Genomic DNA, 24594 nt, shown 5'->3' on the forward strand with positions numbered 1-24594 from the left:
TAGTCTTTTCCTCCTTTTACCTTTAGTCTTCTTGACATATTAATTTCTAAGTAACCTGACCATGCAAGTTAATTACTTTATGATTGGGATCTCATGCCATATGAAATGATTTAAACTAGATTGACTAAGAATTGTGATTTATTTATTTAGTTTGATTCAACAAAAATTTATTAAATGTCTACTAAATGCAAGGCACTATTCTTGACACTAGGGATAAAGAAACAAAAGGAAAGAAAGAAGAAAGGAGTAAAGGAACAAAGAAAGGGATGAAGAAAAAGAGGAGTTCTATCTTTAAGAAGTTTATATCCACTGAGAGATACTATATGTAAACAGATAAGTAAATATAAAATAATTTGAGAAGGGAGAGACATCTTCCCTTGTTGAGGTTGAAAAAGGGACCCCACACAGACCAGTGTTGTGAGATGTCTCAAAAGAATTTGCAGGCTTGAACCTATTTCCTGATCAAGAAGCAAAGTTTATTGTAATTGTTATGCCAATTGAAGTGGCTAAGTTTCAAAAGAATTTAGCAAAGAAACAGGAGCAAGGAGACCCATTTATCTAGCTTTTCATGTTATAGATATGCTAATTTTATGGACCAGAGTTGGAACCAAAGAGTGGTCTCTACAATTTGATTCTCACTGACCAATAGATTATCACTTGTCTCAGGAGTTTGGTCCATGGGACTGTCCTGAGGCCAGAAGCTATCTGACAGTCGGCAAAGAACTGAGGAGTGGTCTATTCAGAATCTCAGAGATTGTTATTCTTAGATTGGGTGGGGGAATTCCCTGAGGCAGACTCCAAAGTCAGAAGATTTAGAATCACTGACTTATTGTTCGAACAGAAGCCCCCTAAGGTCAGGGGACTTCAAAATCATTGCTGTCTCCCCTAGAAGCTATATTACATCACCCTCATAGGAACTAGCTCTTGAACTAAGTCTTGAAGGAAGCCAAAGATCTATCTCATTATTATCACCTTTCATATTACTTTCCAACTGTAAGAAAATAGCTGTTAACTTGTAAGTTTAAGCAATTATCTTTTTGCATTATCTATGATGATTTTTAAATCCAAGGCCAAAAGAAAAGAGAAATGGTCAGAGTTTTCCCAGTTATCAGAACCTTGGGATTCAAATGGTCTATATTCAAAGCTATTCCCATTGATTGACTGGAAAAACATCAAGATTTTCATTATGTATTTATTTATGCAGCATTTATTACCATAAAATCCAAATATTGAATATTGCTATCTTCTATGAAGTCAAGAAAGTAGACTATTTAATGGAAATATGTTTAAAAGAACAGCACATATTTAACCTATATCAGATTACTTGTTGTCTTAGGGAGGGAAGGAGAAATTGGAAGACAAAGTCTTACCAAAACAAATGTTGAAAATTATCTTTGGAAAATAAAATACTGTTGAATTTTTTAAAAGAATGACCTATTTAGAAATCACATTGTACAAATACATAATGCACACAAGTACATACATGTGTCCTACTCATATGAATTATGTAAAATTTTATTTACAATAAAGCACTGAATTTGTCAGTCATTCAACTATATATCCTATGGGTGAAGGTCATTTAGGAGAGACAGAGAAAAGAGAGGCAGGTAAGAGGAACAGAGAAAGCACATTGGAGAAAAAATGGAATCCTTGTTAAATATATTCCTTTCCCAAACAAAACAAAAAATTATTTTGCAATATGAGAAGCTGTAGAAGATATATGAAATAATACAGAGCAAAGAAAGATAAATTAGGAAAACAAAAACACAATGGCTATGTTAATATAAACCAAAAAATAAAAATTCTGTTGGATTCAGCTTAATTTCAATAACCAATCTTGGTCCCAGTTTTTAAAAAATGGAATTAGAAAGATGGGGGATTATTGTGAGTAGAGTTATATTGTAAATAATTTTGCTTTTGTTGATTACATTTGCTTATATTTTTCTTTCTTACATTGAAGAACTCAAAATTGTAGGAAAGATATCAAGAAATTTTTCTGATATAAATAAATCAAAGATAAAAACATTAATTAATGAAAACCCAGCTGCCAGGTTAAATATGTTTGTGTCTATCTTTGTATGCTTGAGATTATAACTTCTCTTTCTTTTCCTTCTTTATTTGCACACTGAAAAAATAAAATGGGTAATAGCAATTTGAAGATCTGAGTTGAAATTTTATTTTAATTTTCATGTAAAATCAAATGCAAGTCCTCTTGAGAAGAATGAACTTGAAGAAAGGTCTTCCAAATCATTTGTGCTGAACAGAAGTCCATTTATATAAGTGGACACAATATGAGGATTATAGAGGAATTAGATCAAATAAGAATTAATTTATTAATATAACTTCTATCTCTAAAATTCTATGGTTTTCAAATTCTAAATGACTTATTCTTCTTTGGTTGTATCTTACTGCTATCAGGTGATGGTGAAGATTAAGATGTATGGGGAATTATTGTCTTGAGATAAAAATCATGAACTCTATCTTAATTTAGCGACACAAGTATTCTAGCTGAGTTTATTCAAAGAAAAGCTAAGTATCTCCTATGTTTTGGAGCATTGCCACATTAAGAAGACCTATGCCAAGAACATGTTCAGTGATAAAAAGAACAATTCAATTAGCTCCCTGGGAAACAATCTTTTAAATATCAAAGTCAGAACAGAAGCAATAACCAAGCTAATTCCTCACAATTTGACCAGGTTCTTTCTTCTGAGGCTTAGTAGAAAAGCAAGTCTTCTTTAGTGCTAGGCTTCTTCTGTGTATTTCCTGCTGTATCTGGTCTCCATCAGGGGTGAAAAACCTTTCTGCTGTCTTCGATACTGAAAGAGAACTAATAGCACAGAAAAGGCCACTAAAGCCACCAGACCTGTTCCAATAACTAACAGGATTAAAGTCCCGCCTTGGGTGGTTTTTACTGCTGATGAAGCTGAAACAAAGAACAAAGGTCTGGATTAGGTCAAAGACTTGGAGCAGTTAAATATCTCAAGAAAGAAAAGAAATAAGCCACTTTTGATATATATCTTTGGTAACTCTGTGACATGGTAGTACCAAAATATTATATTTCTTTTTTCTTTGTTTTTTTTTTTTTTGGAAGAGCAAAAGTCATCTTTAATGAATTTAATATATTACATAGTAGGTCAGAGATCTACTATGAAGACCTACTAGAAGACCAAAAGTTTTGAACCTGTTTTTTTTTTTTACATTTCATTTCTGCTTTTGTTTTTTTTTTTTAAATTTGTGGAATTTCCATAATATAATTCCAAGCATATCCATAATATAACATTTTTTTAAAAATGATTTCATATGAAAATGCAAACTCTCTGAACCTTAATTTCCTCAAATAAGAGTGTTGAGCTAGATGACCACCAAGATTGGGTAGTTCTTTTTCACTCCCAACAACAACTTAATTCAATATCTTCTTGGATAAGACTACTGCACAATAACCTAGATTTAGAAATGAGAAAGATTTTAGAGACTATATAGTTGAACTCCATCTTATGGAACAGGAAATTGATATCCAAAAAAGTTAAGGTACTTGCTCTAAAGTTACGCAGGTAGTAAGAGGCTGAACTGAGATTTGAATCCAGGTGTTCTAACCCCAGATGAAACCTTTTTCCCACTACCTCAACTTAGCTTTTCAACTCTGAGTTAGTATCTCTCCCTACTATAATACCAATGTTATTATTTCTATAAATATTGACATATATGTACATATCCATATATATGTATAGTGTTTTAAGATTTACAAAGTACTTTTATAGATTATACACACACATCATCATCATCATTTCATTTGATGATTATAGAATCCTCACAACAATTCTATGAGATAGTGTATCATACTCATTTTATGAATAAGAAAACTGAGATTCATGGAGGATCAGTGTTTTGTTCAGAACAGCAAATTTAATGTCAGAACTGAAACTTGAACCCAGTTCTCTGACTCTAAGACCAGTACTCCCTAGAGCAAGCTCCATCCTGCTGATAAATTAATCTTCCCAAAATAGTAGTTTAATCTCATCCTCCTCCTCAAGAACCTACTGTGACTTTCCATTGCCTACCACATAAACCCTAGATTTTTCTCCCTAATTCTTTATGCCCTCAATAATTGAACCCTTATTCATTATCCAACCTTAATTGCCATTAGTCCTCATGATGAATCTTTAAAATTAACCTTTCTTCTATTGATTCTTTTATTTATGTTATTTCTCCAGATTAAAAGGTTCTTTTTCTTCCCTGCTCAACTTTTCTAAATTCTACCTAATCCCCAAGCCCACTTCTTCTGTGAAACTTTCCTAAATTAATTGATGACTCCCTTCTCCGAATTCATGTAGCATTATATTATGTGATACATAATTACATATTACTTAATGCTGTTATTTCATAGTTTATGCATTTAAGTCTTATCTCCTCAGCTCAGACTATAAATTTCTTAAGGGCATATTGGATCCTTCAAAGCTCAATTCTGTGCCTCACTTTAGATAATCAACAGATTGGCTTATATTAGAATGAAGACTAAGGCAGACTGAGAACATCTCCCTGATCATATTGTTGTTCAGTCCTTTCAGGCATATATGAATCTTTATTACCCCCTTTTGATTTTTCTTGGCAAAGATACTGGAGTGGTTTGCCATTACCTTCTCCAGTTCATTTTACAAATGAGGAAACTGAGGCGAATAGGGTTAAGTGACTTGTCTAGGATAACAACTAATAAGTGTCTGAAACATGATTTGAACTTGGATCTTCCTGGCTATAAACTTAGTGCTGTATCCACTGCTTCACCTCACTGCTCAAAAAAGCTCCTCTTAGTTTTAATACAGGAAAGAAGATAGACAAAATAAAATATAAAATAGAGTTCACTTACTATTTCAGGAGATATATACCATGAGAACGTGGTGAGGGTTTAAAATGGAATTTATACCTTGTAGTAAGCTACAGCAAAGGCTAGAGCCAGAAGCAGGGACTGATGACTTGTATTGACACTGAGCCAGAGTAGCAGAAGTAAGAGAAGAAATTGATTCTCTGACTTTATATTAGGTCAAAAATAAAGAAAGAATAAAGGTTAGACCAGGGGTCCTCAAACTTTTTAAAGAGGAGGCCAGTTCACTGTCCCTCATACTGTTGGAGAGCCGGATTATAGTAAAAACAAAAACTTTGTTTTGTGGGCCTTTAAATAAAGAAACTTCATAGCCCTGGGTGAGGGGGGTAATCGTCCTCAGCTGCCGCATCTGGCCTGCGGGCCTAAGTTTGAGGACCCCTGGACTTAGATTTAGGAAAAGTCACCTACAAATAAGTATATTGTCTATAAACATCTACTTTATTATTCTTGACTATTTATAGTGTTTTGCTTTCCCTTTCCTTCAGTAAGTGATAGCTTGGTTAGATGCTCTGTGAATTTTATCTTTAAGACACTCTAGGGCCATGTCTACCTTATGCCAGTCCATTAAGCATTTTCATTTAATTGATTGGTCAATAGAATCAGCCAGTTTGACTTTTTTTCCCCTTTGAAACTGAAAAGCTATATAGTTAATTTAGTCACAAAAGTGAACAGTTGTATAGCTTTACTTAAGCATAGTCATAATGTAAATCACACAGTAAGATCAGTCATTCAACCTACCTCATTCAGGATTTTAAAATTTCATTTCAAAATACTTGAAAATAAAATCAAGAGAATAGCCAAGACTGAATATCTTATTATAATTCTTCATTTATTTGAGAAGAAAGAAAGTAAGTTGCTTCAGACAATGAACCAGTTATAGTGGTTACCTGGCAAGCTAATAGCATAATCATAGCCAAGTTGGTCTGCAGTTAAGAACAACTCCTCATTTGTCACAGGAGGAAAGAAAGGGACCATATTGTACATCCGATTGTGACCAATGGGTGCCAGCTCTGGAGGCCAAGAGTTGATAGTTGGATTGAAGCGTTTCATCCACTCATCAAAAATGGCATCAGTAAAGGAATGAAGAACCTGCAATGAAATTCAACACAAACATTCAGAGATTTTTCCAACCTATTTTAAGCTTTTTAAAATGAAATTAACCAATCAAGCAATCAATAAGCATTTATTAAGTACTTACTACATTCTAGGCATTGTGCTAAGTATTGAGAATGCAAAGAAAATGAAAAAAAAAGTCACTTTCCTCAAAATGTGTGCCTTCTCGTGAGCAAGAAAATATATGTATATACATACATATACACACATAAGAAAAATTCAGAGTAGATGGAAAGTTGGAATGGCATTTTTAAAAATTCTCATAAACTCATAAAAGAGTGCTAACATTTAAGTATATGCAAAATATTTTTCCCATGACTTTTCTATGTTTTCTTACCTGAAACTTGCTTAAACAGTTCATTTTTATGATATAAATATAAAATCTTTTGTAATCTTTGGCCAAGGAAAACCTAAAAAGGTTATACTTTGTTGTCAACACATACAGGGAGGCAGAACTGTTGTTCATAGAATTAAAGATTTAGAGCTATAGGTCCTCTGATCCAATCCCTTAGTTTGCAGATGAGGAGCTGGGAGGATAAAGTAGAGTAAAAAAGTCCAAACCCCATTGATTATGGGGTTCAAATCCAGGCGTTCTGACTTCACTATACTCTTTTCACTTTATCACATGACTTTTCAATCTGTGATAGCAGGAGAGCATTAACTAGCAACTATGGCCAATTACTCTGATGAGGATACCTATTTCTCCCCTGTTCTGAGGCCATCTGTGGGCTAACAAAGATGGTAGAGATGTGCTATTGAAGCTGGTGTCCTGGCTGAACCATTATGCAGAAGCTACAGAATGATCCATTTTGTAATATCAGACAGCTGGATGGCTCAATGGATTTAATATAGGACCTAAAATCTAGGAAACGTGAATTTCAAATCCAATCCCAGACATTTAATAGCTGCGTAACCCTGGGCAAGTCAATTCACCTCTGACTGCTTCAATTTTCTCATATGCAAAATGCAAATAATATAACACCTCTTTCCCAGAATTGTTGTTGGGATAAAATGAGATAATATTTATAAAGAACATTTTTTCAGATTTTTAAAGTGCTATATAAATGCCAGACATTATTATTGGTGTTAGGAGACAGAGTAAGAAAGTTGAGAGACTTCTTAATAATTAGGCATTTATTAGGTTGCTACCATGTTTCAGGTTCTGTGCTAAGCAGTGGAAATATAAAGAAAGGCAAAAATCAGTCCCTGCTCTCAAGGGATACATAATCTAATAAAAAAGATGACATGCAAACAACTATGTATAAACAAGATGTATAAAGGATAAATTGGAAATTATCTCAGAAAGAAGACACTGAGATTAGGGAGGACTGGGATCTTCTTGCAGAAGATGGGATTTTATTTGAGACTTGAAGGAAGTCAGGGAAGCCAAAGGTATTGCTGAGGGGAGACTTTAATCCTAAAATACCCAAAGTTGAGAGATGGAATACATTTGATTCTGGAGGTAATAGGTAACTTCTGGAGTTTATTGAATGAGGAGGAGTCCCTGAGCAGCTCAATTAGAAAGCTGATTAGAGTACATACAGTATGATCTGCTATTTTTCCCTTTGTATTTTTATGTATGCTTCCCCATATTGATTATATCATTCCTGAGGGAGTCTTTTATGCTGAACTGTGCTGCCAAATACTTGAAAACTTAGACCCGAGAACACCCAAAACTCAACAATGATGATTCTGAGACAAAAAGTCAAGGACAGCTACATTTTAATGTCCTTTCTATTTGCTAGTCAGTTTCAGCGTATAAAATTGAACCCAAAACTTCTGTCTTCAAATGTAGCAACTCTGATCATTCCATATTTTAAAATTGTAGAAGTGAATTTTCTACCTAGATAACCCCAACTTCTAGAAGGAACACTGCGTGAGAATTTTTCAATATAATCATTAGGTAAGTTATTTATATTAGGCACATTCATCCTATTACAAATTGATTACCTAATCAACTATTTATTATTCAGATGTCTTTCATATGTCTCCCCTGCAAAATGACACTGTCTCAAACTGGTCTCTAAAATTATCTTATAAGGGAGAGATTTTATGGGTTAAAGCTGTTTATGTAGCCCAACTCTGGTTTTTCTAGTTGATTCTTCCCCAATGCATCATGTTTGGTTGCTAAGCAAATGGCAGAATTTAGGGCAGCCTATAGGGTCTTCCTTAATATTTTCGTTTCTATTTCCCCATATGGTGAGCCCCAATTGTTTTTTTTTAATTGGGGGAATAAGTTTACAAAGAATTATAAATTGACAAGTAGCTACACTGAGGTTAATTGTAATAACTGTTAACTGAGGTAAATATCTGAGTAAACTGTCAGTCCTCTAGTCTACACAATCTCCAGTCCTTTACACAAGCTCACTAATTGCTGAAAAGAAAGCTATAGCTGGGGGCAAACTGAAAGAAATTAAAAGCAAGAGTGTGATTTATATTTGCTAGCAATTGGTTCTTCTAACAAAGCAGATAAATAGGAGATAAATTGTCGCAGCCACTACATATTAAAGTTTAGATAAACATAATGACTTGTAGCTCAATCTCTCTCCTCCAAAAAGGGAGAATTTATAAGTATGGTGAAATTTTCCTTGCATTGTACAGAATCCTCATAGCTTCCACTGAGGAGGACTTTGTTGAGACTTCATAGAGTCTCTTTAAACAATTATTAAAACCCTTTTACAATTTACTTCTCTGATAAGAGTTAAATTGGACTGGTCCTGAATCCTTGCTTGTCTATCAAATAGGATGTTGAGGTTAATTGATTCATGAAATCATAGAATTAGAGCTAAAAGTTAGCTTAGAGATTGCTAAGTCCAGCTCCTTCATTTGACAGATGAGAAAAATGAGACTGAGAGTTGTTAGGGAACTCAAATAGCTAGTAAGTGGATGAGGGGAGTTCTGAAACCCACATCAATCTTTTTTATTATTATTATTAAAGCTTTTTATTTACAAAGCATATTCATGGGTAATTTTTCCAACACCAATCTTGCAAAACCTTTTTGTTCCAAGTTTTCTCCTCCTTCCCCTCACTCCCTCCCCCAGAGGGCAGGTAGTCCAATACATGTTAAATATGCTGAAATATATGTTAAATCCAATATATGTATACATATTTATACAGTTATCTTGCAGCACAAGAAAAATCAGATCAAGAAGGAAGAAAAAGAAAAACTGAGAAAGAAAACAAAATGCAAACAATAACAGAGTGAGAATGCTATGTTGTGTTCCACATTCTGTTCCCATGGTTCTCTCTCTGGGTATAGATGGCTCTTTTCATCACTGAAGAAGTGGAACTGGTTTGAATCATCTCAATGTTGAAGAGAGCCATGTCCATCAGAATTGATCATCATAGAGTCTTGTTGTTGCCATATATAATGATCTCCTGGTTCTGCTCATTTCACTTAGCATCAGTTCATGTAGGTCTCTCCAAGCCTCCCTGAAATCATCCTGCTGGTCGTTTCTTACAGAACAATAGTATTCCATAGCATTCATATACCATAATTTATTCATCCATTCTCCAATTGATGGGTATCCCTTCAATTTCCAGTTTCTTGTCACTAAAAAGAGGGCTATCACAAATATTTTTGCACATACAGGTCCCTTTCCATTCTTTAAGATCTCTTTGAGATATAATCCCAGTAGAAGCACTGCTGGGTCAAAGGGTATGCACAGTTTGATAACTTTTTGAGCATAGTTCCAAACTGCTCTCCAGAATGGTTGGATCCATTCACAGTTCCACCAACAATGTATCAGTGTCCCAGTTTTCTCACATCCCCTCCAACATTCCTCATTATCTTTTCCTGTCATATTAGCCCATCTGAGAGGCGTGTAGTGGTATCTCAGAGTTGTTTGAATTTGTATTTCTCTGGTTAATAGTGATTTGGAGCACTTTTTCATATGACTAGAAAGTTTCAATTTCTTCATCTGAAAATTGTTTATTCATATCCTTTGACCATTTATCAATTGGAGAATGGAATGACTTAATTTCTTATAAATTTAAGTCAATTCTCTATTTATTTGGAAATTAGGCCTTTATCAGAACCTTTGACTGTAAAAATGTTTTCCCATTTTATTGCTTCCCTTCTAATCTTGTCTGCATTAGTTTTGTTTGTACAAAAACTTTTAAACTCAATAGAATCAAAATTATCTATTTTATGATCAATAATGATCTCTAGTTATTCTTTGATCACAAATTCCTTCCTCCTCCACAAATCTGTGAGGTAAATTATCCTATGTTCTTCTAATTTGTTTATAATATTATTCTTTATGTCTAGATCATGAATCCATTTCAACCTTATCTTGGTATATGGTGTTAGGTGTAGATCTATGCCAACTTTCTGCATACTACTTTCCAATTTTCCCGGCAGTTTTTTTTTTTTTCAAATAATGAATTCTTATCCGAAAAGGTGGGGCCTTTAGGTTTGTCAAATACTAGATTGCTATAGTCAATCACTATTTTGTTCTGTGAACCTAATCCATTTCACTGATCAACCTCTCTGTTTCTTAGCCAGTACCAAATGGTTTTGATGATTGCTGCTTTATAATATAGTTTTAGATCTAGCACAGTTAGGCCACCTTCATTTGCTCTTTATTAATTCCTTTTAAATTCTTGACCTTTTGTTCTTCCAGATGAATTTTGTTATTTTTTCTAGGTCAGTAAAATAGTTTCTTGGGAGTTTGATTGGTATAGCACTAAATAAATAGATTAATCTAGGGAGTATTATCATCTTTATATTTGCTATATCTATTCATGAGCACTTGATATTTTTCCAAATGCTTAGATCTGACTATTTGTGGGGGAGATGTTTTGTAGTTTTGCTTACATAGTTCCTGACTTTCCCTTGGCAGATAGATTCCCAAATATTTTATGCTATCTGCAGTTATTTTAAATGGAATTTCTCTTTGTATCTCTTGCCATTGGATTTTGTTAGTTATGTATAAGAATGCTGATGATTTATGTGGATTTATTTTATATCCTGTAACTTTGCTGAAGTTGTGGATTGCTTCTAATAGTTTTTTAGTTGATTCTCTAGGGATCCAGATCTATCTGATATCAACTCCAATATCTAGTTTGCCCTTTTTCATGATCACTTCACTTAACTTTGCATACATTTGGACATTACTTTTTTTAAAATGTCCAGTACAGCTAGATGAGAGAACAAGAGCTGGAAGATCAGACAAAAAGAAATCAATTGGATATACTAGGATTCTGGACTTAGAAGTTAGACTGAGTATACATATAGTCCCTCTAGGGAAACATGTAAAATGCAGAACTAGAAGTTCTACAATCCCTGAGACACCAAGAATTCACAAATGAGGAGGTCACTCTGGAGATGGGAGACCAGAACTGACTTAGAAGAAAACTCTTCTGGGATGTGATTCCCAAGAGGATCATGTAATCTGGTAGCATCCTATTTTAACTAATTATTCTTGTTAACTAGGGGCTAAATGCCATGGAGTATCTAAGTTGTGGGATAGTACTATCAATGCCTTCTATTTTCATTTATCTGGGTCAAAGTCTTTCTAACTCCAGACAACCATATGTTTCAGCAACCATAGAGACTTAAAGATGTCCTTGACCAAGTGGAGGAATTCCTAGATTAACCCAAGTACCTAAACCAAGTAAAAGGAACCATCTGGGAAATGGACTTTGCCCTTCAGTGCTACTGTGAACTACATGAATTGTATATACTGGGGAGAGGAAGTGTTTACTTCCTAGTGTCCCTGGATGTTTTTCCATCATGGTAGTGCTCCCCACCTCCATAGTAGCACTAAAAGTCCTGAAGACAATATAGGTTCCTGAGAGGACATTTCACACACACACACACACACACACACACATATATGCAGTACACACATGTATGCATGCGCACATGTACACACATACACACCCACCTATCCCCCACACAAATCTTTAATTTTAATTTTATCATGAATTCCTCTTACAAAGTTGGTTAGCAATAGTTCTTCCATTATAATCATGGGGAATCTCCTGGGACATTAAGAGATTAATTGATTTGCTAGAGTCACAGAGAGTATAATGTGTCAAAGACTTAAACCTAGAGCTTTTTTGACTTTTGAGTCTGACTCTATTATACCAGTATGCTATTTTTCAATACAAACACTGATTGGTGAAATACTGAAGAGGGAATGGGACAATTGTTGCTAAAATGTAGTCTGGACATATCTAGACAAAAAAATAAATAAATAATCATATAACAATAGCCTAAGAAAAGATCAGAGGTGGATTTCTTTTCTTTATTGGTTTGAAACTATCTACCAAAGATATGTGGCCATGAAGATAGATAGTCTGAAAATAATTTATGGAGAATTAAATAAATATCTACAAGGCAGAGATATAATCAAGACTCACTGTTGAAACTACTAATTTTTACGTCATCTAATGCTTCTCACTGTGCTTTGTATTGATTAGTTGTATTGGACTGAGGATCATTGGAATTACATATTTATGGGACTTTATGTCAACTTATTCCTTTATCTCAGGACATTCTCCTACTGAACACTTTTTCAAAATCAAATAAATCCCAAAATAAGGATAAAATTTTTGTAACCTAAAATTTACAGTATAACTATCAAAATGCTCTCTACTGAGGCAAAGAAACTGAGATGTTTAATTAGAGCAGCCTCTGCTTTGAAACAACACTAATGCTTGTACAGGTTGACATGAACGAAAAAGTAGTTCTTAGATTAAACAGTACTTAGCTGCCAAATTTTGATTTAATTTTTTTTTAATTCTCAAGGAAAAGAAAATTTTACCTTTGCAGAATTTTTATTTCCTGTAAATCTAAAAAACAAAAACAAACAAACAAACAAAAAAAAGGACATACCACAAAAATGGGGTCATTTGCAGCAGAATGGGGCAAAGCACTCGTGCCATTCAGGAAAGCATGAACCAGGTTATGAAAGTTTGTTGCTGTTGAATCAAAAGTTCCATCTGGTTTATCAAATCCTTCCAGGGCATTCCTGCACAAAACAAATATGAAATATGATGTCTATGTTGCTGCTATTCAGTTGTTTCAATTGTGTCCCACTCTTCATGACCTTATTTAAGGTTTTTGTAGCAAAGATATCGTAGTGGTTTGCCATTGCCTTCTTTAGATCATTTTACTTATGAGAAAATTGAGGCAAACAATTAAGTGACTTTTCCCAGGTCACATAGCTAGTGATGCTTAATAAATGTTTACTGGATAAATGAATGTTGAAAATGGATACCCTCAAACCCCATCCACAATCCACATTTCTAGCTATTTTCTTTTTTTGTCTTACTTTTAATATCCACATTCATCATTCTAGTGATTCATCAGCCTTTCTGTCATTGTGGGAAAAAATGAATTCATCTCTGAATATTACATGACTAGGGACAGATATATTGTAGTTTGCATGAAATTTATTCTAAAAGACTCATTTGATTAATCAAATTCCAGCAACATAGACCTAGAACAATTAAAACATTTTGCTCATTTATACTTAAAATAGAATGATCTCTGGACAAATGCCCAAAGTTTATAAATACTTGTCCTAGATGGGGGTACCCTATCCTTAATACCTTACCTATAAATGAGTAGAAGGACATGATAAAATTATTTGAGACAGTCTATCAAGAAAGTAGCTAAAACTCTAATTCCAAAGATAGAAGATCAATGTATTTCTAAATGATGGCTTTCATATCACTGATTAAAGTGCTCTATTATTTCCTCTTCTCAATTAGCCCTGCCACTTACCATTGTAAACACCTTGCAATCCAACATTAATTTTTTTTCTAACCTTTGTTTAGTTTTAATCCCTTAAATGCTATTTCTAACAACCACAGGAATGAAAATATCCAGATAGTATAAAATACCATTTTAGCAAAGGTCAGAGTACAAACCTAAAACTGAAGCTAGAATTCCGGAAAAAAGGAGCATTGTCGAACGTCTCAAGAGAAAGGCAGGCTTGTACATCTTCTATGGTGGGCAACTGCTTCTTAGTTCTTCCTACTTCATTCCTTCTCAGCAGACCTTCATTTGTCCCATTACACAGAGTGACATGGAGATTGTAGTCATCCAAGCTATGATAATTTAAACATAGGTTAGAAGTTATAGAAATGTTAAGTTAGAGGAATGACCTTAAACTGGGGCTGGGCTGGTAGAAAGAAAAATCATTTGTGAGCTTTTCTCACAATAAAAGTTTATTATCTGTGATCTTGATACCTAAAGAGAAAAAAAATCCTCTTCCATGGTAAAATCAGCCCCTTCTCCCCGCAAAAAGCATTTGAGGATCCAGAAATGACCTTTGAGGCAGAGTTACATAATAATTGTTGCTACTGTTGTTGCTCTGGGATCATAAATAATCATTGCATTTATCCATCTGATAGAGATGTTTGGAGAGGTTGTCTTTCATATGTTATATATATTGCTGTCCTTGTTCTACTCATTTTACTTCTGCATTCATACAAATACCAAAAGGTTTCTCTGAAACCATATCTTTTATCATTTCTTACAGTTTAATAATACACCATTATATTCATATAACAATTTGTTCAGCAATTCCCCAATTTGATAGGCATCCCTATCAGTTTTCCACTTTTTTGCCACTTTAATAAAAAAGTGTATAAATGAATTTTTTTTAATATATAGGTCTTTTTTCTCGTTCTTTGATCTCTTTGAGGTATAAGCCTAGTAGTGGTATTACTAGGTCAGGTTGTATATACAGCTTACTTACATAAATATATTTAGAAAGAGTTCTAAATTGCTTTTCAGAATGCTCTACTTATTCACAGTTATTATCAACATTGCATTAATGTGTCCATTCTTCCTCAGTCCCCAACAACATTTGCCATTTTCTTTTTTTGGTCGTCTTTGGCAGAAACTAGGTATAGACCAACATCTCACACTATATACCAGGATAAGGTCAAAACAAGTACATAATTTAGGGTGACATTATAAACAAATTAAGAGAACATGAAATATTTTACCTGTCAGATATATGTATAAGGGAATAATTTATGAACAAGAGATAAAATTATAGAACATAAAATGGGTAGTTTTAACTACTAAAAGGTTTTGCATAAACAAAATCAATGCAGCCAAGATAAAAAGAGAAGCAGGATACTGGGTTTGGAGGGAGTTTCTCAACAATATAATAATTCCAAAAAATCCCTTGCACAGAATTTTTTTGTCCCATTCTTAATGTATTCTAATGTATTATCCTTATCTGTGTATATGTGTCATCCCCTCTCTAAACTATAATACCCCATGGATACAGGGATTATAGCTCATCTCATTTTGCACCTCTTTCAGGGCTCAGAATTTTGCTTTAGACTTTGTAAGTGCTTAATAAATTTGCTGAATTGAACTATCTCATTGAAAAGTTCTCTTCTTGGATCTTATGATATGCGGATGACTCTAGTTTTCTAAGGACTATGATAGTCTTGACAAGTCTATTGATCCAAGCTCAGTGATGGGTTTATATGTCCTTCAAGAACCAGATTTACTAAGATCAAAGAGGTTCATCACCTATTTGGCTGCCAGATAATTAACATTTTTGAACCTCACAAATCACAGAGATGTGACTAAAGCATTCAGGGGTTGCAATCAGAATTGGTGAAGAGAATATCATTCCATGGTGTTATATGATTGCATATTTAAAGCTTAAAGGGCTATCACCAATATTTTGAAGTATTGAAGGTCTCCTAACAACCTAACAAGTTCAATTTATATTTTGTTCAGGTACATCTTTGCTAAAGTTGGTTGTGCTACATAAATTTTAGTCCACACCAGAATGTAATTTTTAAAGATACTTTTGTCAAGGAAGTTGAATTGGCCTATCATGCATCTATCCAAGGTAGACCTCCCCCCAAAAAAACTTCTGGGAACTCCCAGAATAAGTTGATACATTACAGTGTTTTAGAGATGGTAAATTTCCTAGACATGTGATGGTCAAGTTCTGAAAAGACTTGGTCTTTTGGAATTGTACACCTCTTGGTCTTTCCCCCTTCTCCTTGGCAGACTAGGAAGATAGTATATGAGGACTGTATCAATTAAAAAAGGAGAAAGCTTTCAGCTATGTCTCTCTTTAGTTAATTAGTTGGTATCATAAAACACTAAGACTTCCAGTGAGGGATAGGAAAAAGGTGGACTGTCTCAACCATAACATTATATACTAGAACAGGGATTTCCCAGTTATTCCAATGCTTTTGGAGAAGATGGTCACTAACAATAGATTTGGCCCAAGCCTGGCCATTTTACTAAAAAATTATATACCCAAAGTTATTTAGCCAGTAAAGAGGTAAAATGGAAAATGGAAAATACCTTATCATCAAATTGCTTCATGTTTAAATGAATTCAAGATATAACAACAACCAGCACTACTGATTGTTTAGTTTAAGTCTTACAGTCAATGCATAGCTTCTGATAGTCTTTTGCATTTTAGCATTTCTTTTTCTTTTTAGCATAATTTTTTTCCTGCTTAATTTGTATGGTACATGCAAGCCTAATCCTAAGTATAATAAATCATTCTTCATAGTAATAGAGTAGAATTTAAGTAAATAAAGACTGTGAGAAAAGAGAGCCCAGCCCCTCTCATTAGAGAGGCCAGACTCCCCCAGGATTGTACCATGTCAAACCTCTTGCCTATACCTAAAGGGGAAACGGAACTCCAGTACTCTTGTGCCCCACAGTAATTCTTCTATGTTACCCTTTAAATTTACATTAAAAGGCATTAAAAAATAGGCATTGAAAATTACTTTTAACATATGACTCATCAAGGCATATGAGGAGAAAATAACCCTATATTTTCATCCCAACTACATGCTTCATTACCTTCCACACACAGTTTCCCAGCGGGAGAATCTTGAATTTTGACTAATCAAGGTTGAATCTTCCGGTCTTGGTGCACCAAACAATTCATCCGTACATACATCACATTCATTCTTTCCTGTGGCAAAGTCCCAGTAAGGTAATGCAAAGGACTCATTGCCAATGAGTCTCTAAAATCAAGAAGAAAAGTATTTGATTACAATTTCACACTGCCAATTTAGTTGTCCTCAGAAATAAGTTGATACTAATATGTACACAAAGTTCAAAGGACCAGAATTAACAAGCAAGCAACTTTGAAATCAAGGAAGTATAAAAATTTTGACTGACCTGGAGATCTCTTTCCAGTAACAATAAATGATATCTATGCCAGGTAAGGAATGCAGGTCCTTGGTGAGAGAAATCTATGGCTTTAAATGGTCTCCCTGGTCCTGAAACAATTACAAATTCAGTAAGAAAGATATTCATAGATGGAACATGAAGAAGACACTGACTCTCTGACATTGTGGTTTGTATTTATCTGGCATTTCTCTTCGGCAGAGGTTAACAAACAAAGATAATTTATTTAATAATTTTTTTATGAATTTGGTTTGTTTGTTAACCTCTATTAAAATTATTAAATGTTCATGGGCAGTACAAAATGGGCAGAAGACTGGATTTGGTCCATGCAAGATAGTTTGTCATCCCCTAATATAAAGCCATATTAATGAGATCAGATATTATCTAGAGTGCCTATGTGCACAAAAGCACATAATGCAATCCAAATTCAACAAGCATTTAAGAGCACCCCCTATGTATAAGGAGCAAATGAAACAGTCTTTGCCCTCAAGGAGCTTATATCCTACTGGATAAGATACAATATGCAAACAGAAAAATAGATATATGATAATTTGAGGAGAGAAAATACTATTATTTTGGGGATAAGACAAATAGAAGGAAAAATATTCCTCACTTCTAAAAATCATCATCAAATTCTGTTTCATCCTAAATACAGTAGATAGAGCATATGATGTCAAGAATCTGGGTTCAAGTCTTTAGTGATACTTATTGACTGCATGACTTTCTTCAACTATAAAAGGAAGGGCTGAAACTGGTGGCTGAGCTAAATATTTATTGAGACCTGTCATCCAACTCTAGATCTATTGTTCTCGGCTTTTTAAAGGCTTGTAATAATTTAGAGGATCTCACTATCACACATTTAGAGTTAGAAGGGATCTTAGAAGCCTCCCACTATTTAAACTGAATTCAGAAAACTGAATTCTAAAGAATTGGCCAAGATCAAACAAATAGCAGTAGTAGTTGTTCAATCGTTTCAATTGTTTGGTTCTTCATGACTCCAATAGAAGTTTTCTTGGCAAATATGCTGGAATAGTTTGTCATTTCCTTCTCCTGCTCTTTTTACAGATGAGGAAGCTGAGGCAAACAGGGTTAAATGACTTGCCAAAGATGACATAGTTAGTGTCTGTGGCTGGATTTGAATTCAGCTCTTCTTGACTCCAAGTCTGGTTATCTATCTGCTGTGTCACCTACCTGCCATAAGGGAGAAAGTTAATGGCAAAGCTGAAATTTGAATTTAGAACCTCTGAGTTCAGTGCTCTCTCCATTATGTCATTATGTCATCCTAAAAAGGATCATTTCAGAAACAAAGTATTCTATTTACATTGATATAGGTTCAGGAATATATTCAAACCCTATGCAAGCTATGAATAGCCTTTATGACATTCCATAGAGATGAAGTTCAAACAAAACTAACCTGTCTCGATACAATAGAACAAAGAACACATCCTTCCAGCCTTCAAATTCCACTCAGACCCTGACTTCAAGGTTTGGTCTCAGGTGAAGCTAAATAATGAAGCTGGTATCTAAGTTATATTTTAATATATTTAACATCTACTGGTCATCCTGCCATTTAGGGGAGGGGGTGGGGGGGTAAGAGGTTAAAAATTGGAACAAGAGGTTTGGCAATTGTTAATGCTGTAAAGTTACCCATGTATATATCCTGTAAATAAAAGGCTATTAAATTAAAAAAAAAAATAATGAAGCTGGAAGGAAGGCCAGGCATGGCCCAGTTCTTGGGCATTTTTCTCAGAATTCTCCCCTAAAGGAGTTCACAGGGATAGGAAGGACCAAAGTTACTGTGATGCCAACATCCACTATTTTTTTGCCAAAACCATCATCCACGATTTTAGTAATATAAGAAAAATACCCTATGGATATCTGGTGGGCCTGGTGATTATAGGAAAAGTCTTCACAAAGAAGTGAACTCAAACATAGTTTTAAACATGAAAGTCCTAACTTTGCACAAAGGATTTTTACTTGTATAGGCATATTTTTAATTAAGTCCCCTAATTTGAAGAAAAGTTCACAGAGCTTTTCTGTGCACATATTTAAGAATGTGTGTTTTTTTTTTCCTTTTTTCTTTTTCTTGAGCCAAACTAAATTAGTCTCCACTACATTAGTTCTTGGCTTTGAGGATTAATGGCACCATGCTGGAAAGTTGAGAAAATGAACCAATATAACCAAGGAGAAAAGCAAAACTAAATTAAACCAATTGCTAGCACAGTTTTCCAGCCTGATGTACTAACCTAGATTCAGGGTCAGAATGACCTGAGTTCAAAACCCCAAATCATAGAGGCTTTGAGACCATAAGTAGCTCATCCTTTTTGAATCTTAGTTTCCTTACCTGAAAAAAAGAAGTTGCACGGGTAATGGGACTCAGAGTTAGGATTTAAATTCAGGTTCAAATCTCAACTCTGCTACTCTAGAGTCAACTCTTACTGACTTGCTACAAAGCAGGGCTTTATTTATTGTTTTATTGATTCTCTAGACTGCAGGTCAGTAAATCATAGACTTCAGTGGAACTCTCAACTTAGAATGGTTTTTAAAATGTTAAATAAAGTTTTATTACATTTTAAAATATAAAAACCATTTATGGGAGGTGGCAAGCTAGATTTGTTCTCTGGTTCACAGTTGGTTCATTCTACTCTAGGGTTAAGAAAACTATGGAGAAAATGTGAAATGATTTGGATTAAACTTAAAAATATGTTGTGAGAACTCTTTTTTTCCTGAAGAACTATTTGTTAAATATATAACAAAACACTCCTGTGTCAGTGTGACCATAGCCAAATTATATGATCTCTCAGCCTCATTTTTTTTCTTCTGTAAAATAGAGTGAACTATATGATCCCTAAGGTGTCATAAAATCTTTAAATATACTTCTATGACCCTTTAATTCTTTATTTTGATGATTATTGTGAAGCTCAAATGAAATATGTATATAAAGTACTTTGAAAACTTTAAAAGCTAGCTACTATTATTAGTTGTATAATAAGCACAACCTACTATAGACATCATATAGATAGACACATTCATAAACAATTTGCTCTCCTCTTTTATAAACCCACTTACTAAAATAAATCATTCCTTTTTTGCTCTACTCCTAATGATATGCTTTGAACAAAAGGGGGCGAAAACCAACCTAATAGTGTATCTCTGACAGAGTAATAATGTAACCACACAAAGAAGTTATAAATACTACAGTTGGCAATTTGTGGCTGGGTTCTATTAGGCCCCAACAGGCCCAGCCAATGCTGAGTAGTAATGACGTAGTCTGAGTGGAAGGTGTTCTTTGCAAGGTCCAAGGCATCCAAGAATTGCTCTCTCTCTAGAGGAGTCAAAGAATGGATATTCTTCCGAACAACTGGCGGCTTCTTTTGATTGCATTTGGGACCTGTCCAGCCAAATTTGCATTCTCCACAGTTGTAGCCAGAAAAGTTGTCTAGATTTAGAAAAGAAAAAATAATTTAGCCAAAAAAATAGTTAGACTTCCAGATAGTTCCCCTAATCTAGTTATTGACCAATTTTTCAATATAGTCCTAAAATGAAAGAGAAATTATATATAATATATACATATATGTGTATAATATAAATTTGTCATATATTGAAATGTAATGCAAACTATGCTTATATATATTTGTGTTTTATTATAATATAATGCCCAGTATGCTTTATTTATACATTCATCTATACAGATAAATATAGTCATAATTTTAGAAACTAGACCCAGTGAGGTTGTTAAGCAATTTGTCCAAATTATTAGAATTTGAGATCAAATTTTCTATTCTCAGAAGTGGTCCATGTTACTACAGTTTCTCTTCCCTCAAATGGAAAGATATTTGCCACACAGAGAAAAGGAATCTAACCCTCTTTACTTACCCTCCTTTGAGATTTCAACATCTCTATTTCTAGAAGTCAAATGAATTGATGTATAGCTCTTAAAATTATTTTTCAATATTCTGCCTCAGACCAGACCAGCTCTTACTGCTGCTCTGGGATCCTAAATATGTGATTAGTGAGTTTTCCATCCGAAGCGCCAGACCCCAACTCACTCACTGCTCTCTTAACAATCTTCAAGCCACTCCCACTGCACTCTCTTTCTACTAGCAATCAAATCTACACTCATTCCTGCAAAAAACACGTCAGTCAGAGGCCTTATGGCTAGCTACACTTGCTACTCTAGTGATATTCCACACTGGCCTCTTAATGTGTTGTCCAACCCTAGTCAAATATACACTCTTAAAGGGAAGTACAGTTTTTAATCTTTGTATCTCCAACAATAAAGTACTTGTCACTTAATGGCTTCTTTTTCATTCAGTCTTGCAAAAATCATGGATTTGGGGAGGGAGCCATGGTTATTGTGCCCAACAGATTGCAACCTATTTAGGACCTAGAAGAGGTCTTTGCTAGTTGCTATAGCCACAGTATTCATTGTCTTTTGTCTAATGTAGTCAGTCAGTCAGTAGATAAGCATCATAAACCTATTCTGTGCCAGGTACTGTGCTAAGTACTAGAGATGCAAAGAAAAGAAAGGCAAAAGATAGTCCTTACCCTCTGTAATTCTAATAGGTTGCAAATAAGGTATATACAGGATATATAGAAAACAATCAGCAGAGTTAAGACACCAGAATTAAAAAGGGATAGAGAAAGGGAGTGAGAAGTTTTTGAGGATGGGGGCTCCTTAAATGGAGTTTCCTGAAGGAGCTCATCAATCAGAGCTCCAAGTAAAGGAACTACAGGACTAGTATATACTGATGAAATGTGACTGCCAGGGCTGATGATATCTTGTAAAATGAAGAGGTTCCTAGGGCAGAATGAAGAGTCAAAGAGAGTATAACTTAGTAAGAACTTAAACTCCATCATTGAACATCCTTAAAGACTTTCTAGCTTGGAGCCAAATAAAAATTGCATTTAAATGCATAGATTTAGAGAGACATCCAGTCACTCTCCACTATCTAATTACAGAAGAAAACCTTGGAAGAAATCTCAGTCAGCAAACAAGACATGAAATGTCTTTGAATTCTGCCATTGATGATCTCCTTTTTTGTACTTAGTCACATTGATATAACTAGAATCATCAACAAGATTAATCCTCTGGACCAATCAATTCATGGGGTCAAATTTGTTGACTTTTAAGGGGAAAGTTAACCTAAATTGGATTGGAAGATCAGGGGAGGGGAACCTGTTAGATAGTGCGATATATCTACATACATGCATATGCATATATGTATATGTGGCCAATTATCACTTTAAGTAAGTGAACTATTCCACAGACTTCTATGTAGATTTTTATGTAATATATCTTAGCCTTCATACTTGGGGAAGGGGGAAAAAGAAGAGGAAGGAAGGGAACCCAGGGCCAGGACTTGGTTCAGAGATGCTGAGAAGCAAGCGGGTAGAGAGAAGCAAAAGCTGGGGGAGGAACACAAAGTAGCTAGAGACAGACATGCATTATCCCAGCATAGACAGATGAAAGATGAGGGCAAAGGAATCTCTAGACACCTGAAGCTTAAACCAATCCTGAATCCAACAACAGTGGCAGTCAAAGTCTGTTTCCTTTGGAAATTTCTTTAATTGTTTATTTTGGGGGGCTTTTGGAAGGAAAGGATGGGCCCAAATGAAGGACAGGAGTGGAGAGAGAGAGGAGAGAGAAGAGAGGAGAGAGAAGAGAAGAGAGAGGAGAGAGAAGAGAAGAGAGAGAGAGAGAGAGAGAGAGAGAGCAGTACATTATAATACAGGAACATAGGTGGGGTTTTTTAATGTATATTTCTTTCAGAATTCTTTACATAAAGTCTTATTTGTATAATGCAGATTTATGTAAAACAAAAACTGTATGTACATATATGTATCTCTCTGTGTGTGTATGCATGTATATATATATATATATATATATATATATATATATATATATATATATATCCTACTTGGCAACAAAGCAATAACTATCTCTAAGAACCCTGAACTTTTCTGTCAAGTTAGGATGAAACAAACAAAAAGCCTCTTCAGTGAAATTCATCCTTTCTGCTCCTCTCTTGGGAGCAGGACTATATACAGCTACCCAAAGATGAGACAAAAAAGAAAAAAGGAGGGAAAGATGGTTTTCCCTAATTTGAATGAAACACAGGAAGTCAAGAAAGTCCACTTTATTTCACAAAAGACTTAAGATAAAAAATCAATGAAAATTGGCAGGTTGTAAAGGTGAATTAGCTGTTATATTGTCAGGAGGTACAGTTCACCTTAGGTTTTCCTGTTAGCTACTGAAAGATCTCTGCTTATCTGCACTCTGGGCAATGAGGTACTAATAACAATAATGCAAGCAGTAACTAGAAAGGCCAGGGTAGAGGGAAATCAAATGCACACTAATCTAATCTGAAATTAAGGTGGTATCAGGAGGTGTCTTAGAACTCAGTTATTGTCAAGTGAAAATAGAATGATGTTTTACATAATACAGAGCATAAGGGAGCGAAAGATGCAAAACTGCTCTCTGTGTAGCCAAAGAAAGGGGATTATAGCTTCAGAAGGCCAAAAACCATAGGGGGAGGCAGAGAGAGAAGCATAGATTTCACTTGGCATTAACCCTTTATTCTCTGTGCATTCTTTTGTGTTTAAAGTGAAAGAAAGAGGTTCAGGACCAAGGAGCTCAGTGGGGAGACTTGAAAAAAGGACAAGTTGATAAAAAGATCCATGGAGCTAAGCATTTCAGGATCACATTCTTGCCATGTAGTGGGAGCCATCTTTTATGTAGCTCAATAACCTTACTTTGTCATAATCTTTAATATTTCCAGGGCATGATAAATGACTAATAAGAAAAGGAATCATTCTTTAATAAGTTCCAAGACTGACAACCATGTCACTGACTAATCTTGTCCAAATGACCATCACCACCTCCATTATAGGAGCAAAGCTGTTCAAATTCATGTCATCTCTTTTCTTCTGCCAACATAACAACAATAATTAGCATTTCTATAGCTCTTTATACACATTACTAATTTGGTCCTGAAATAAGTCAGTAGAGTATTATTACCCCCTACCAGGGAGTATTACAGTGTCCAAAAAATTTAAACTAGCTATCACCCAGAGAGTAGGGGAAAAGTATATGATGAGTGTGACCTATCCGTATTACAACAAATGAGGAACTACAAAGAAAAACCAAAGTAAAGGCTGTCATCAAAGAAATGCATGATGGAAAAAGATGGACTGGTCTTGTAGATAAAGCAAAAGAGAATTCCTGAACAGCTCACTAGTACAAAAGAAAAGGAGGAAGGCTTTCAGTATGGATACGAACAAAAGTGCCACAAGATGGGAAGGATAGGGTCTTCTCCATCAAAGGGAACATTTACATTAATGAAATCAGAAGTCCATATCAAATGAAATGATATTTGTAAAATGCTTTTCATAATATCTGACACATAGCATAAATGCTCCATTCCTTCAGACCTTCTTTCCTTCCTTCCTTTT

General features: G+C 34.6%; 1 protein-coding gene across 1 annotated transcript in view; it reads right to left on the reverse strand.

The window, feature by feature from the left end:
• Positions 1 to 2146: 2146 nt before the first annotated feature.
• DCT (dopachrome tautomerase) overlaps positions 2147 to 24594 on the reverse strand; it is a 30863-nt gene continuing 8415 nt past the window's right edge. Inside the window, exons 2-8 of the mRNA XM_003765795.2 lie at positions 20279 to 20578; positions 17131 to 17231; positions 16807 to 16973; positions 13875 to 14054; positions 12835 to 12970; positions 5764 to 5965; positions 2147 to 2923 (exon numbers count right to left, since the gene is read on the reverse strand). Of these exons, the coding sequence (XP_003765843.1) occupies positions 2742 to 2923; positions 5764 to 5965; positions 12835 to 12970; positions 13875 to 14054; positions 16807 to 16973; positions 17131 to 17231; positions 20279 to 20578 (1268 nt within the window). The 3' untranslated portion in view covers positions 2147 to 2741. The remainder of the gene's footprint in view (positions 2924 to 5763; positions 5966 to 12834; positions 12971 to 13874; positions 14055 to 16806; positions 16974 to 17130; positions 17232 to 20278; positions 20579 to 24594) is intronic.

The sequence above is a fragment of the Sarcophilus harrisii genome, chromosome 3 (assembly GCF_902635505.1).
Source record: "Sarcophilus harrisii chromosome 3, mSarHar1.11, whole genome shotgun sequence".
Taxonomy (NCBI): Eukaryota; Metazoa; Chordata; class Mammalia; order Dasyuromorphia; family Dasyuridae; genus Sarcophilus; species Sarcophilus harrisii.